Source organism: Danio aesculapii, chromosome 2 (genome assembly GCF_903798145.1).
Source record: "Danio aesculapii chromosome 2, fDanAes4.1, whole genome shotgun sequence".
Classification (NCBI taxonomy): domain Eukaryota; kingdom Metazoa; phylum Chordata; class Actinopteri; order Cypriniformes; family Danionidae; genus Danio; species Danio aesculapii.
In genome coordinates, this window is record NC_079436.1 from 43727975 (window position 1) to 43742934 (window position 14960).

General features: G+C 38.4%; 2 protein-coding genes across 3 annotated transcripts in view; both read right to left on the reverse strand.

Annotated features, from left to right (window-relative positions):
- The window catches only part of kif5ba (kinesin family member 5B, a), a 37667-nt gene extending 31709 nt beyond the window's left edge, over positions 1 to 5958 (reverse strand). For both annotated transcript variants that reach the window (XM_056480190.1, XM_056480184.1), the window contains exon 1: positions 5640 to 5958. In XM_056480190.1, the coding sequence (XP_056336165.1) occupies positions 5640 to 5765 (126 nt within the window). In that variant the 5' untranslated portion in view covers positions 5766 to 5958. The remainder of the gene's footprint in view (positions 1 to 5639) is intronic.
- A 2702-nt stretch (positions 5959 to 8660) lies between these two features.
- On the reverse strand, positions 8661 to 13668 carry ftr16 (finTRIM family, member 16). The gene is made up of 6 exons (XM_056480220.1): positions 13028 to 13668; positions 12813 to 12908; positions 12397 to 12630; positions 12128 to 12287; positions 11880 to 11939; positions 8661 to 11619 (listed from the first exon to the last, which is right to left on the reverse strand). The coding sequence occupies exons 1-6, from the start codon at positions 13616 to 13618 to the stop codon at positions 11084 to 11086; spliced, it is 1677 nt and encodes a 558-aa protein (XP_056336195.1). The 5' UTR covers positions 13619 to 13668; the 3' UTR covers positions 8661 to 11083.
- Between the last annotated feature and the right edge of the window lie 1292 nt (positions 13669 to 14960).

Consider the following 14960-nt stretch of genomic DNA (forward strand, 5'->3'; position numbering starts at 1 on the left):
ACAGTCGTGCATTTATACTTCTGCGTGCTATGTTCATCTGTGTTGAGTTTCTTTGCGGGTATTTTGTTTATTCTGAACATCACCTTAATGTAGAAGTGGATAAAACTCGCTCATTTGGAGGGGAAAACCGACGGATGTGCAACAACTTTAACCATAAAGTAAACAAAACACAAGTTTGGAGCTACTTCACGTGACTAGACACTTGTAAACACTTGCTACATCAGGCTCACGGCTCTCAGCACCGCCCACACTTGTCACAGCTACCAAGCTCACCAATTAGAGCTTGTGCTATGCGTCGTTTTGACGTTAAGTTACATTTTTTGAAAGGTGCGTGTCAGCGTCAGCCACAGCGAGGGCTATGGGACCGCGCGAAGACTGCGCCAGACCATACGCATGCCCTTGACGCAGAAGTATAAATCAGGTTGGCGCCAATAGCCTAGTGGTTAAGTGCGCTGACATAAAGCACCATGGTTCTCACAGCAACCCGAATTCAATTCCTGGCTTGAGGTCCTTTGCCGACCATTCCCCTCCCTCTGCTTCCAATACTTTCCTGTCTGTAAACGCTACTATCTTATCCAAATTAAAGGTGAAAAACCCCTAATAATTATTAAAAAATTTAAATCAGTCTTTACAGTATTCAAGTAAAGAAACTGAATGATGAAAATAAAAATAATTCAATAAAATTAATTATTAAACGTTAAGGTCACAAATGGTACAATTTCTTATACCCGAGTGCTTTTAAAGTCATTTTACAATTACAGGCATAAATGCAAATGATAAATTATATTACAAACTCAACATTGCATATACTGCGATATGACTATTGTGAATGAACACATTCCGATATTGATGCTGAAACGATATATTGTGTAGCCCTAATATATATATATATTAGGGATACTCATAATAATCAATTAACCGTTAACCGAAAGGGTGCGTTTGTAACCGATTAATGGTATCAGTTAAACGATTATTAATAATAATTTTTATATTTTTAGTTTGGCTGCAGAGACCGATTGAATGCGCTTTTGCGTTTAGAGGGGCATGGTTTAAATGGTTTTCTAACAGCTGCAATTGTTTTGCATTCGTCTCATCCCAGAGCAGAAGTTTGTGTTGTCAAGACAACTACAGAGAACTTTTAAAGAGCATGGCTTCCACTACATTCATTCTTCCATGGCGAGGTGCCACACCAAAATGCATCCCTCCACAGCTACATTACCCATTCAAAACATTCAGTGATTGTTGTTGTTGTTTTTAATAGTGGATTATAATTGCACCAAAATGTATTAAAAGGTAAGTGAATTATAACAGCGCAAACCTTTCTGTAACCGCAGTAGTGCTGTGCGCTATCTGTTTAACCCTTTGAGGTTACGTGCTGACTGACTGCTGACAGCATGATGCGTGAGGCTAGCAAACACGACGTAGCTTTCAGTTAAGATGAACACAGTTTCCATAATTATACTTCATTTATAGAGAAAGGTCTATGGCTCTGCATATAATCACTCCATTTTGCTGGAGTTTATAGCCGTTTCACTTTACTTCAGGACGCATTAATTCTGCTCTGTAGGTCTACTTGGAGACATTCATAAATATTCCTAGCAAATCTTATAAATGTTGGAGACATACTCACTACATAAACGCGCTAAATCGCATTTCAGCAGCGTTTATTTGAGAGCGCACAAGAAGATCTGCGCTTGAGCCGCGTATATTTGAGAAGGCGTGCAAGAGGTTTTGAGCACAAGCAGAGGAAATCGGCACGCAAGCAAAGAGTATTGCACGTAAATACGATCTCGACTTGTAATACTGCGCTCACGACATTTCTCCATTTGTCATTGAAATAACACCATAGGTAGTTAGATCTGTGTAAAAGGTCTGCCACCACAGCTGGAAAAACTCCTAGAGGAAACCCTGAAAATGTAGGGAGACTAGTGCTCGCTGTTTCAAGTTGTCCAATCAATACCCAGCTGATTCAGTCGTTTCATAGTGACAAAAGAAGAGGACCGTGCTTCTTTTCTTCTTTTTTCCTTGTCAACATAAAAGGAATGAGGTGCGCCTCACGTTTTTGGAATGAAAAAGCACGTTTGCTGTGATCGGCCCCTCGTTTAACTGCAAGACATACTTGTTAACTCGCGGGACGATAACGTTGCTGTTTGAGACAGACAAGTTGATGCCAAACCAGCGCTGATGCTGATCGCCTCCTGGATCTGCGTCATAAACACAACAAATAGGCTTTACCTTTTATTTTACAGCTTATAAAGCATGTATGCAAATTAATGCAATATCATATTTAAACAACAAAACTGTTTACAAAAAGTCAACATATGCTCGCGTTGCCATTGTCTTTTCATTACGCAGCGCGCAAACTTGAACCGCGAGAGAGAGGAAACCATATAGCAAGACAAAATCTTTAAAATATTGATTTCTATTAAAAATGTAAAAAGGTTTTGTGATATAATAATAACAGCGGGGCATTAAATAAATTCATATTTTCCATGAAGCGAGCGATTTGAGGAAGTCTGCTATTTTTATTTGACAAAAGACAAAAACATATGATTGAAAAAAAAAACACAGCATATGCCGGTTCTTAAAAAGGATTCAGACAGTGTTTTTGTTTTGTAATATAAATTATTAATTTAAGTGGAAAACAATTTAGGGCAGTCCTATTTATTTTATTCATTTCATTTAGTTTATTCTTTTTTTCTATGCTGTTGGAAACACTGCAGGTGCTTGAAGATGCTCTGTTGTTATGTTCTGTTATTAATATGCTAGCATGTTAAAATAAATCAGTATTTTAAAATGCAATATTTAATGTGTCAGACACAAAATAGACACGTCAATTAGTTTAAAAAATTTAATAGTAATCTGACCAGTTAACCATTAATAATTGATTAACGAGCGGCGGTTGTTGGTTAGCAAAATTAACTGAAATGAGCATCCCTAGTTTCCATAATTATATTTTATTTATAGATAAAGGTCTATGGCTCTGCATATAATGACTTTATCTTGCTGCAGTTTATAGCCGTTTCACTTTACATCAGGATGCATTAATGCCGCTCTGTAGGTCTATTGGAGACATTCATGAATATTCCTAGAAAATCGAATAAATGTTGGGAGACATGCTCGCTACATAAGCGCACTAAATCACACTTTAGCAGCAATTATTTGAGCGCGCACAAGAAGATCTGAAAATTCATTTAGGGAAGGCCTATTTATTTTATTCATTTTATTTAGTTTATTCTGTTTTTCTATGCTGTTGGAGACACTGCAGGTGCGTGAAGATGCTCTGTTGTTATGTTCTGTTATTAATATGCAAGCATGTTAAAATAAATCAGTATTTTAAAATGCAATATTTAATGTGTTAGACACAAAATAGACACGTCAATAAAAAAAAAAATTATAATAATTTAATATTAATATTTAATATTAATCTAACCAGTTAACCATTAATATCCGATTAACGAGCGGCAGTTGTCTGTTAGCAAAATTAACCGAAATGAGCATCCCTAATATATATATATATATATATTTTTTTTTTGATGCTTGAGATTTTCTCTCTCACATCATGGCCTAAAGTTAAACTCATATATTTTGGCAGAATACAATGCTGATACAGAACTGAGGCCTGTCCTGTCTCCTCTGAGAAGAGGAAAAATCCCCAGAGTTCTAATCGAGGCACTTTCTCAGCTAACTATTTTCTCGTCTCATTTTCTCCCCAGTCCCAGGGGCTGCATAGGGTGGAGCACACTATTTCCACAGCATTATCTCACCTTCCTCCAACCCTAACACACACACACACACACGCACACACACACACACACACACACACACTCTTTTTCACTTAAATTACTATGGACAAGCCTGAAGCGGTCTCCAACTCCTGGGCATTCTCTCACATTATCATCATACTCACAGAGGAAGACTATTAAGAGAGCAAGTACTGAACAAAAACAAACATATCCGTTTCAAAGCCGGTCTTTCAGGAACGCTGTAACCAGACAGGAATTCTTGACCCAGAAAATCATAAAAGATTTTTGCGAAATTGAACAGGACATACAAGAAAAACTGCTCTTTGAAATCATTATTTGCACATAAAGGGATGGTGGTCACCTGTATGATTAGGGCAGGTTGCCACACGGCATGTTTGCCTTCAACGCCATTCATCATGTAATAGTTTAGTCAGCCATAAAAAAACACACATCTGAGTTTATGGGCTGATGTTTGAACTGGCTTTAAAGATAATCAAAGCATAGAAACAATGATTAATCAATTCCCCACCCATTACTACACCTATATCCTAGTGCGACTTTAAGAATCAGGTTTCTCACGGTGCACACACAGATAATACCAACAACATTAAAATCTCTTATTGATTATTTAATATACATATATATAAATGATGAAAGTGATATTGTTTTTCAATGTTCAATTCTGCTCACTTTAAAGCAATCTACTGTATAAAGATCTATAAAAATAAACATGACATGGGTGAGTCCTGAATTGCAGAACAATTATCAGATGCTTTCTTTAACTTTTCCCACAGCTGCTATTTAAGTTGTATAACTTTTATTGTTTATTAGTTTTTTTTTGTTATCGAACAGAAAATCTGCAGTAGTACATATCTATAGTACCGTATGTTAACTAAAAGTATGTATTTTGAACTTATTTTACCCCTAATTGAAGAATAAGAACTTCACTGTGGGTACATCTTGTCTTTTAGATAAGACTTTATTCTCTATTCAGCCTCCAATTTCACCTATCATTTGGACACATACCTAACTCCATTCACAGCTTGTGTTTTATAAATCAGTGGTTAATAAACTGGAAACCACAGAACACTGAGGCCAGCAAACAGGGTGTGTGTGTGATTTAGATTATTTTCTTTAAAGAAATTGAATAAAAAAAGTTATTATGTACTAAGTTTTCTAAGTAAATAGTTTTCCCAAATAACATTAATTTATTTTGGTTTTAGTACAGTCGTAATAGAAAAATGTGTTAAACACGTTTGCAAATAACATATTGTCCAGTTCTAACGTTAAGTCACGAATTTTCACACCCACACATACAGAATAAATAGATTTTTATGAAGCATAATAGATAACCTAACTGCCTTTATATATTTAGGCAACAGAACTTGAGCTAAATCGGAGTTTTAGACAGAACAGATCTATTTCTCCCAGTATTTACGAACAACCAGAAACATAAACATCTTCCTGCTCATTCATCATATATCCACAACGAACCTAGCAATTAGAGGCTCGAACTAACGTTAATAATATAACATCGGTTTGTAAGCAATCCATATTCTAAATGAATAAGTTACAGTAATTAAGCAAGTATATGTTTTTCTGGGAGTGTATACTTCACTGTTTCCGCGTTGATCGTGAGATCGGGCTAGCAAAGTTAGCATGAAGCTCATGAGGAAACGACATAAAATTGAGCGAAATTGACAATTATCCCCGAACAAAACCGCCTGTTGCGGGTGTCACCGGACCGGAGGCAGTGTCTGGTGTCGGTGTCAAATATTGAGGTCACTACAAATACCGGTTCTACAGGGCTGCGGTCATTAGCATTAGCCGCTCGCGCGGACCAACTGGAAAAATAAAGCATAAAAAATAACCCTGTCCCAAAATAAAACTCACCCCGATCACGACGCTGTCATGTCCCTGAAAGTTAGGGATGTATTTGTCCCCCCTTGTCACCTCCGAGCTGTTCAACGGCCTGAAACGGCACATGACTTTAATGGTGCACTCCGCCGGGTCCGCCATCTTCCCCCGGTTACCGAATCACGAGAGCACCGGCCTGAACACACGCACATAGACGGACACAGACACGGACGGAGGGGTGGGGACACCGCCTCGCTCCAAAATCCCGGCCTGTGCTGTTGATTCTCGACCCGTGTGACTGCACAGAAAGAGCCGCGTTGGAGGATCACCCGGCCTCCGGTCCGGTGACGTCACATCACGCGCCGTCATCAAGAGCAAACAGAAAAAAATAAACCAGTTCACAGCCGTGGATTTGAGTTATATAGCTCTCATGTAATGCTCTTAATTTATTTATTTTTATACACTTTTATACAATTGTAATTTACTTACCCCTTTCTTTGTTTTGTTAGTCTTTTTTCTTTCTGCAGCTAATGTAGTTTGTTTCCCCCCCCTCTTTTGTATCTCTTATATTGATCTCCTGATTGTGGTTTTATAGTTTCAATAGTCATGTCAAAGCTGTTAGTAAATCATCATACTATCGTCTCAAAAACATTGCAAGAATTAGATGTTTTGTTTCCAGTGAAGACTTAGACAAACTTGTTCATGCTTTTATCAGCAGCAGGGGGGATTACTCTAACGGCCTCCTCACGGGCCTTCCCAAAAAGACAGTCAGACAGCTGCATCTCATCCAGAATACTGCTGCCAGGATTCTGACCAGAACCAGAAAATCAGAGCACAACACACCTGTCCTCAGGTCTTTATACTGGCTTCCAGTTACATTCAGAATAGATTTTAATGTACTATTATTTGTCTATAAATCACTAAATGGCCTAGGACTTCCATACATTACAGATATGCTCACTGAATACAAACCTAACAGATCACTCAGATCATTAGGATCATATAAACTAGTTATTCCAAGAGTTCAGTCAAAGCAGGGTGAATCCACCTTCAGCTTCTACGCCCCTCGCTGCTGGAATCAGCTTCCAGAACAGATGTGCTCCAACACTAGGCACATTCAAATCAAGACTGAAAACACATCTGTTTAACTTCTTTTTCATTCTTTCATAACCTGTTTTAACACATTTAATCTGTTTTCATCTGTTTTCATCATTTTTATTATTTGTTTTTTATTTTCTTATACTTGTCTTTTTTATTCTTGTTTATGTAAAGCACTTTGTATTGCTACTGTGCATGAAATGTGCTATATAAATAAACTTGCCTTACCTGGTAAAAAAAATACCAGTTCACAGCCCACTTTTCTCTTAGATTGATTAACACAAGAAAAATATAAAGCAAAATATATAAAATGTATAAAGCTTTATAATATTACAACATTATGATTTTTTGGGGGGGCTAAAGGCTTTCCTAAAACAACAAAGTTTTACATGTAGATGGATGTTTATTTAATCCTTTAGTGGTTTCATCTATGTATTGCTTTTGTTTATTGTTTTATCCATAACAGAAATATTTAAATAAAATAAAAATCTGCATGGGGCAGAACGGTGGTGCAGCGGGTAGCACAATCGCCTCAAAGCAAGAAAGTCGCTGGTTCGAGCCCCAGTTGGGTCAGTTTCTTTGTTGGGTTTGCATGCTCTCTCTGTGTCGGCGTAGGTTTCCTCCGGGTGCTCCGGTTTCCCCCTTAAGTCCAAAGACATGCGCTATAGGTGAATTGGGTAAGCTAAATTGTCTGTAGTGTATGTGTGTAAATGAGTGTGTATGGATTTTTCCCAGTGATGGATTCCGGTTGGAAGGGTGTGAAACATATGCTGGATAAGTTGGCGGTTCATTTTGCTGTGGCAACCCCAGATTAATAAAGGGACTAAGCTGAAAAGAAAATTAATGAATGAAAAATCTGCATATTACGCCTACAGATTGAGCTTGAATTTCCTTTAAAGAAAGAACATTTATTTCTTTGTTTATTCATATATCTTTTTTTTTTATTTTAGTTTCTGTTTTCTTAAAATACCTCCAAGCATATCAGCAATGTTTTTCATTTTAAACATTTTTGGATGTTGACAGGTAACTGTTTAAATATATAGTAATACATTCTTTAGCAATAAATAGATCAAATGAATATCCTAATATGCATGAGACAAATTACTCATTGCCAGTTGTGGTAATACATAATGATCTTTGGAAGCTAAACTTTCTGCTTTTACAAGTTAAAGTTGTTTCACTGTATATCACTGCACCCATTCATCAATTTTTCAGTTGTAAACCCATTAAACAGCAACATCTTTAACCACAAAGTTGAGAATGATATTGTTATCTGACTGAATCACTATAGTTTATATAGGGAATAAATAAATGACATGAAGGCCTCTGGATTACTAATTTTTATTTACACCACTTATTTATCATTAGCCCTCTTGAATTATTAGATCCCTGTTTATTTTTTCCTCCAATTTCTGTTTATCGGAGAGATTTTTTCAACACATTTCTGAACATCATCATAACTGATTTATTTTATCTTTGCCATGATGACAGTAAATAATATTTGACTAGATATTTTTCAAGACACTTCTATACAGCTTAAAGTGACATTTAAAGGCTTAACTAGGTTAATTAGGCTAACTAGGCAGGTTAGGGTAATTAGGCAAGTTATTGTATAATGATGGTTTGTTCTGTAGACTATAAAAAATATAGCTGAAAGGGGCTAATCATTTTGACCTTAAAATGATTATAAAAAATAAAAACTGCTTTTATTCTAGCCAAAATAAAACAAATAAGACTTTCTCCAGAAGAAAAAATATTATCAGACATACTGTGAAAATTCCCTTGCTCTGTTAAACATCATTTGGGAAATATTTGAAAAAGAAAATACAAATCAAAAGTGGGCAAATAATTCTGACTTCAACTGTATATATATATATATATATATATATATATATATATATATATATATATATATATATATATATATATATATATATATATATACATATATATGAGTTGAGATGCAAAACCCTCTAAACGCTATTTGAAATTTCCTTCAAAAACGAGCATTTTTCTCAAGCTCCTATGTCTATGTTAAATTATTTTACTTTACAGATGATGAAAATACCCTATTCATCGACATAAAAGTGAACCTACCCACAAGAGCCTGAAAAAAAATGCTGCTTTTAGAAGAAACGTTTACATGGCATTTGGAATTTTTTGCATTTGAACTTTTCATAAATATTTATATAAAGACAGAAAAAAACTCATGAAGATAACAACGTAATATTGACCTTATGAAAAGACAATCTCAACTGAAAAGTTCCTAATCTATAGTTTACAGAAAGCAGTTTACAGTACTAGTTAACAGTGTTCGGATCATTTAAAGTAACATTTAAGTATTTAACATAAAAGACAGCACAGATTCAACAAAAGAAGGTAAAGAACATATTCCTGGAAATCAATTCCAGAGGCAAAACATTGGCTGTTCATGGAAAATTGATTTTCTGAGACTGAAGTTTACCAACAAGAAAAACTCATCTGCTCACTAAAAAGTGACTGTCCACCTTCAGTCATGACTGCTAGTATAATTTGACTTAATTTAAAATAAATAAATGATAATAAATAAAGGTGGCGCAATGGTTAGCACTGTCGCCTCATAGCAAGAATGTCGCTGGATCAAGCCTCGGCTGGGTCAGTTGGCATTTCTATGTGGAGTCTGCATGTTCTCCCCATGTTTGCGTGGGTTTCCTCCATGTGCTACATTTCCCCCACAGTCCAAAGACATGCGGTATAGGTGAATTGGGTAAGCTAAAATTGTCCATAGTGTATGGATGTTTCTCAGTGATGGGTTGCAGCTGGAAGGGCATCCGCTGCGTAAAACATATGCTGGTTAAGTTGGCGGTTCATTCCTCTGTGGCGATCCCAGATTAATAAAGGGACTAAGCCGAAAAGAAAATGAATGATATACAATTAAATCTTGTACAACAATGAAACATGTTTTCCCAAAGGTGTTATATTTTCTGATTGTTTAGGTTTAGGCTTGTACACAATGGCTATTATCTGCAATAAAGGTTATTCATTATAAATATACTTATTTATATAGGGATATACTTTACTTATATGGTGATATATTTTATTGATCATATAACTTACGGTATATACACTCACCAGCCACTTTATTAGGTACATGTTACTAGTACCGAGCTGGACCCCCTTTTGCCTTCAGAACTGACTTAATCCTTTGTGGCATACAACGCAAAAGTGCTCTATTGTTTTGAGTTCTGGTGACTGTGGAGGCCATTTGAGGTCAATGAACTCATTGTCATGTTCAAGAAACCAGTCTGAGATGTTTCACGCTTTATGACATGGCGTGTTATCCTGCTGGAAGTGGCCATCAGAAGATGAGTACACTGTGGTCATAAAGGGATGGACATGTTTAGCTACAATACTCAGGTAGGCCAATAGTATCTGGATGCCACCTTTATGATGCAAGATAAGATTGCATCACTTACCGATGCAATGTCAGACACAATGCACTCAATGGAGCGAGTGACGTCACTGTGAGGGGTAGGGTTAGGGGTGAGGTCAGGTGAGCCCATTAAAAAGCATTGGATGCAGTACAGATTCCACTGCACCAGGTCTGCATCCAGACCCCTTTCAGGTAGGTTGTGGCGTTGACACGATGCTCAATTGATACTAATGGGCCCAAAGTGTGCTAAGAAAATATGTCTCACACCATTACACACCACCATCACCAGCCTGAACCTGTGATACAAGGCAGGATGGATCCATGCTTTCATGTTGTTGACGCCAAAATCGGACCCCTTCTGACTCATTAGACCAGACAACGTTCTTCAACGATCTTCTGTGGTCCAATTTTGGTGAGCCTGTGTTAATTGTAGCCTCAGTTTCCTGTTCTTAGCTGACAGGAGTGGCACCCAGTGGAGTCTTCTGCTGCTGTAGCCCACCCACCTCATGGTTCGACGTGTTGTTTGTTCAGAGATGCTCTTCTGCATACCTCGGTTGTAACGAGTGGTTATTTGAGTGACTGTTGCCTTTCTATCAGCTCAAACCAATCTGGCCATTCTCCTTTGACCGCTGGCATCAACAAGAACTGCCGCTCACTGGATATTTTCTCTTTTTTGGACCATTGTCTGTAAACCCTAGAGATGGTTGTGAGTGAAAATCCCAAAAGATCAGCAGTTTCTGAAATACTCAGAGCAGCCCGTCTGGCACCAACAACCATGCCATGTTTAAGAATCACCTTTCTTCCCCATTCTGTTGCTCGGTTTGAACTGCAGCAGATTGTCTTGATCATGTCTACATGCCTAAATCCATTGAATTGCTTGGCTGATTTGAAATTTGCGTTAACGAGCAGTTGGACACATGTAGCTAATAAAGTGCCTGGTGAGTGTATTTTTATATATGACTTATATCATTTATTTTCTAGTATCACATAATTTCACTGACCCATAAACTCTAAACCCAGGGTAGAGCGGCTGAGTGAATGTGGTGTGGACTCTGTGAATGAGGCTCATTGTGTCAGAGACGCTGTAGAAGGACAGAGTTCCTGCACTGTGATCCACATGCACTCCTATTCTAGACGAGATGGAAACCACTGGCAGTTCAGTCTCAGTGTAATTGTGACAGAATGAGTATTTGCAATAACTAGAGGGAAAGCAATACAAACTCCAGGACTGATCATTATATCCAAACGCACATTCATCACCCCGTCCCTTCCTGCTGATGGTCTTATATGACACTGATATACCCACTCCTCTACCGCTCCACTCCACCTCCCAGTAACAGCGTCCACACACACTCTCTCTACATAACACCTGAAGCAAACTATCGAATCTGTCTGGATGGTCAGGATACTGTTGGTCTGAGTCAGTTTCAGTAATTATTCTGTTATCCCCAGACAAACTGAGGCATGTATGCATGGTATTTGCATCCAGAGTGAATTGATGAGAATCTGAAAGGAAATAAAACACATAAACAGGTTCTGCTTCGACTTTTAAAATTTACATTTTATTTTTCTCTTCTGTTCTATTGTGTGTTTCTCTCTCTCTGTGTGTGTGTGTGTGTGTGTGTGTGTGTGTGTGTGTGTGTGTGTGTGGTGTGTGTGTGTGTGTGTGTGTGTGTGTCTGTGTGTGTGTGTGTGTGTGTGTGTGTGTGTGTGTGTGTGTGTGTGTGTGTGTGTGTGTGCGTGTGTGTGTTGTCTAAGTTACTTACATTGTAGAAGCTCCTTCCATGTCTTGGGTTCAGGAGTAAATACACATTCAGTGTATTTTACTATAACAAAAGAAATATTCAGTCACAAATTAAAGAAAGATTAAGAACATTAAGAGAGCTTATACTGTTTGACATATCTAGAGAACAAGTATATATTCACTATTCAGTTTGATATATTTTAAGCTTCATGTTCTGTCATCAGGCTTGACTTTTGGTCTGAGAAAATTAACAATTCATTGTATTATTACCCTTTTTGGATAGAATTTCTATCTCCTCTCTGCAAAATTGCTCCAGTTTCTCTCGCAGACAAGAGACGGATTTACCAACATCATCAAAAGAGAGACGAGAGCTGACAGTGATGCTGGACGAGTCTGTAGATCCAGGAGGAGCAGAGAGAGACTGGAAACTCTACACAGACACAACACAAACAGCAACTAAAGACACACAAACATCTGACAGAAACACAATCTCTGCACAACATGCTCTTCCACTGTGCTGTTTGCCAGATCTGTGTTACCTGAAGAAAATTGATGTGATGGTCTGTGTGTGAAAGCTGCTCCAGCTCAGCGTCTCTCCTCCTCAAATCACCAATTTCCTGTTCCAGTCGCTCCAGTCGTCCTTCAGCTCCACTCACTGCAGCCTTTTCCTGATCTCTGATCAGCTGCGTCACCTCAGAGTGGCTTCTCTCAATGGAGTGGATGAGCTCAGTAAAGATCCTCTCAGTGTCGTCCACTGCTGCCTGTGCAGAGCGCTGTTAGGACACACAGAGAGAAGCAGCAGAATCAGTCATTCACTCAGCTCTTACTGCTGCCTCACACAGCCTGTTGCCCACAGGGGCTTCAGTGAAACTCAAAGTGCTCCAGTCCTAACTGAGTCTCAAACAGCTCTTCCAGCAACCAGGCAGTTGATCTTCTGCTCATGCTCATAACTCACCTTGTGAGACTCTACAGCCGCCCTCAGCTCCTCACACTCCTCCAGTTTCTTCTGGATTTTCTGTAGGTTTGTTCTCCGTGCCTCCTCCAATTTTCTCTGACAGGAAAGTTTACATTTATTGTTAAATGTGTATACCGTTTGTGGATCCAAAACCTTGGTCTTTCATCTAACTGTCTACATTTATAAATATATTGTACAAACCTGTATAAACAAACCTGTTTATCAGTCCTTTCTACCACAGCTGATACAGTCTCATGGTTTTTGTGTTCATCCACAACACACAGAAGACAAATACAGCGCTGATCAGTACGACAGAAAATCTCCAGTAGTTTCTCATGTTGAGGGCAGATCATCTCCTGCAGTCGTCCAGTGGCGTCCATCAGATTGTGTTTTTTACCTCTGAAGAAACTCTCGTGTTGTTCAAGATGATTTTGACAGTAAGAGTTCAGACACTCCAGACAGGATTTGACGGCTTTATTTTTGTCTCCAGTACAAACATCACACTCCACATCTGCAGATTCAGAGTAACACTGAGCAGGACGAGCAGCTTGTAGTTTGGTCTTCTTGAGTTTCTCCAGCACTTCAGCCAGTATGGTGTTTTTCCCTAAAGTAGGTCTTGGAGTGAAGGTCTGTCTGCACTGAGGGCAGCTGTAGACTCCCTTCTGCTCATCCTGATCCCAGCAGCCTGAAATACAGCTCATACAGTAACTGTGTCCACAGGGAATAGTCACTGGATCTTTTAGTAGATCCAGACAGACTGAACAGCTGAATTCATCCTGAGCCACTGAAATACTGGATTCTGCCATTTTAGTGCACAAAAACGGACAGTCTAAAGCTTAAAACTGTTGAACTCCACACCCAGACCAAGCAGGAAGCAGTGATGAGTTTCACTTTCACTCATAGAGGGTAGGAGTGTCGAACAGAGGAAGAAACAAACAAACAAAAAAAGCTGGACAGAGGTGTCTGGAAAGGCAAATATTTCAATTTTCATCTTAACTATGTTTTTAAATTGTTTCAATTTTTTTCACGCATTCTGTTAAAATGTTTTATTTGTGTAAAGCTAAGCTAAGCTAATGTTACAATCTAACTCTTTGCTGCCCTCTATTGACCACCAACACTGACAATCAAAATAATGCGGTTTGCCAAACAGGTCTACTACACCATGAATTCTGTAAATAATTTCATAGCATTATTACGTTACATGACAGATTTAGCAAATAAAAATAATTGAAGAATATGTATATGCTTTTATAATTGAGCCGTTCTTTAGCGGTCGGTTTTTAGTAATCATGAAACTGCATGAGACTCAATATGACAGTTAATGGGGTTAAGGATCTTTGGTGAATTCAACTACTGAAAAATACTTTAATGCTGACCATGACAAAAACTCTGCAAATAAGCCTGTGCTGGTCCTTAATGGGCCCACTGAGGGCTAGCATTAGGGCCCACAGTTGGCTGCCAGTGCAGGCCATTGAGCCTTGGCTCACTGGACAAACGTTGGCCCCTTAATGCTGGCCCTATGTGGGCAGCCCTCACTTAGCCCCAGGAGCCCTCATTAGGCCCACACAGTGATTCTGCTTGTCATCAATTATCTATAACACTTAATCACATAATTGTCTCATTAACTTCATCAATGCATCTGTTTTTAAATCTGTTTCGGTTATTGAAAAGCATTTGAGGGTGCAATGCTGATAAATTCAATGTTGACGTTTCAATCTTTTGACTGTTGATTCAGTGTTAATTCAACGAAGTTCTGCTATCTGGGGTTCAGCCTCAACAGAAGGTAACAATATTTAAAATAGGTCAGATTGTAGTTGTGTGTGAGGTTTGTAAGTGTTAAAAGTATGACACAAAGGTGTATTCACAAACAACACAAAGAAAACAAGAAACTCAGTCTGTTGAAAGCATACGCTTCAGTGTGCCATACCCTGAAAACAGTGCAAGAATCAAGGTCCCAAAGTGATAGTCCACCAGTTTATATCACTTCACAAAAGACATAATTTGAACGGCATCGCTTACGTTAGTTCCATAATCCTGGACCAGGCTATATCCTGAGCAAATGCTGTGGTGGACATGGAGGAATAGAGAGCCTGATTCCTGAAAGATGCCAGTGACAGACGAGTCTCCGCATTGATCCTGTGGGCCAGC

Excerpts from the sequence above, each read along its gene's own strand:
- ftr16 (XM_056480220.1), bottom strand. The coding sequence starts at position 13,618 with ATGGCAGAATCCAGTATTTCAGTGGCTCAGGATGAATTCAGCTGTTCA. Across the intron at positions 12,909-13,027 it reads TAGAAAGGACTGATAAACAG|AGAAAATTGGAGGAGGCACG; the intron begins GTTTGTTTATAC and ends CTTTCCTGTCAG. Across the intron at positions 11,620-11,879 it reads ATGGAAGGAGCTTCTACAAT|ATTCTCATCAATTCACTCTG; the intron begins GTAAGTAACTTA and ends ATTTCCTTTCAG.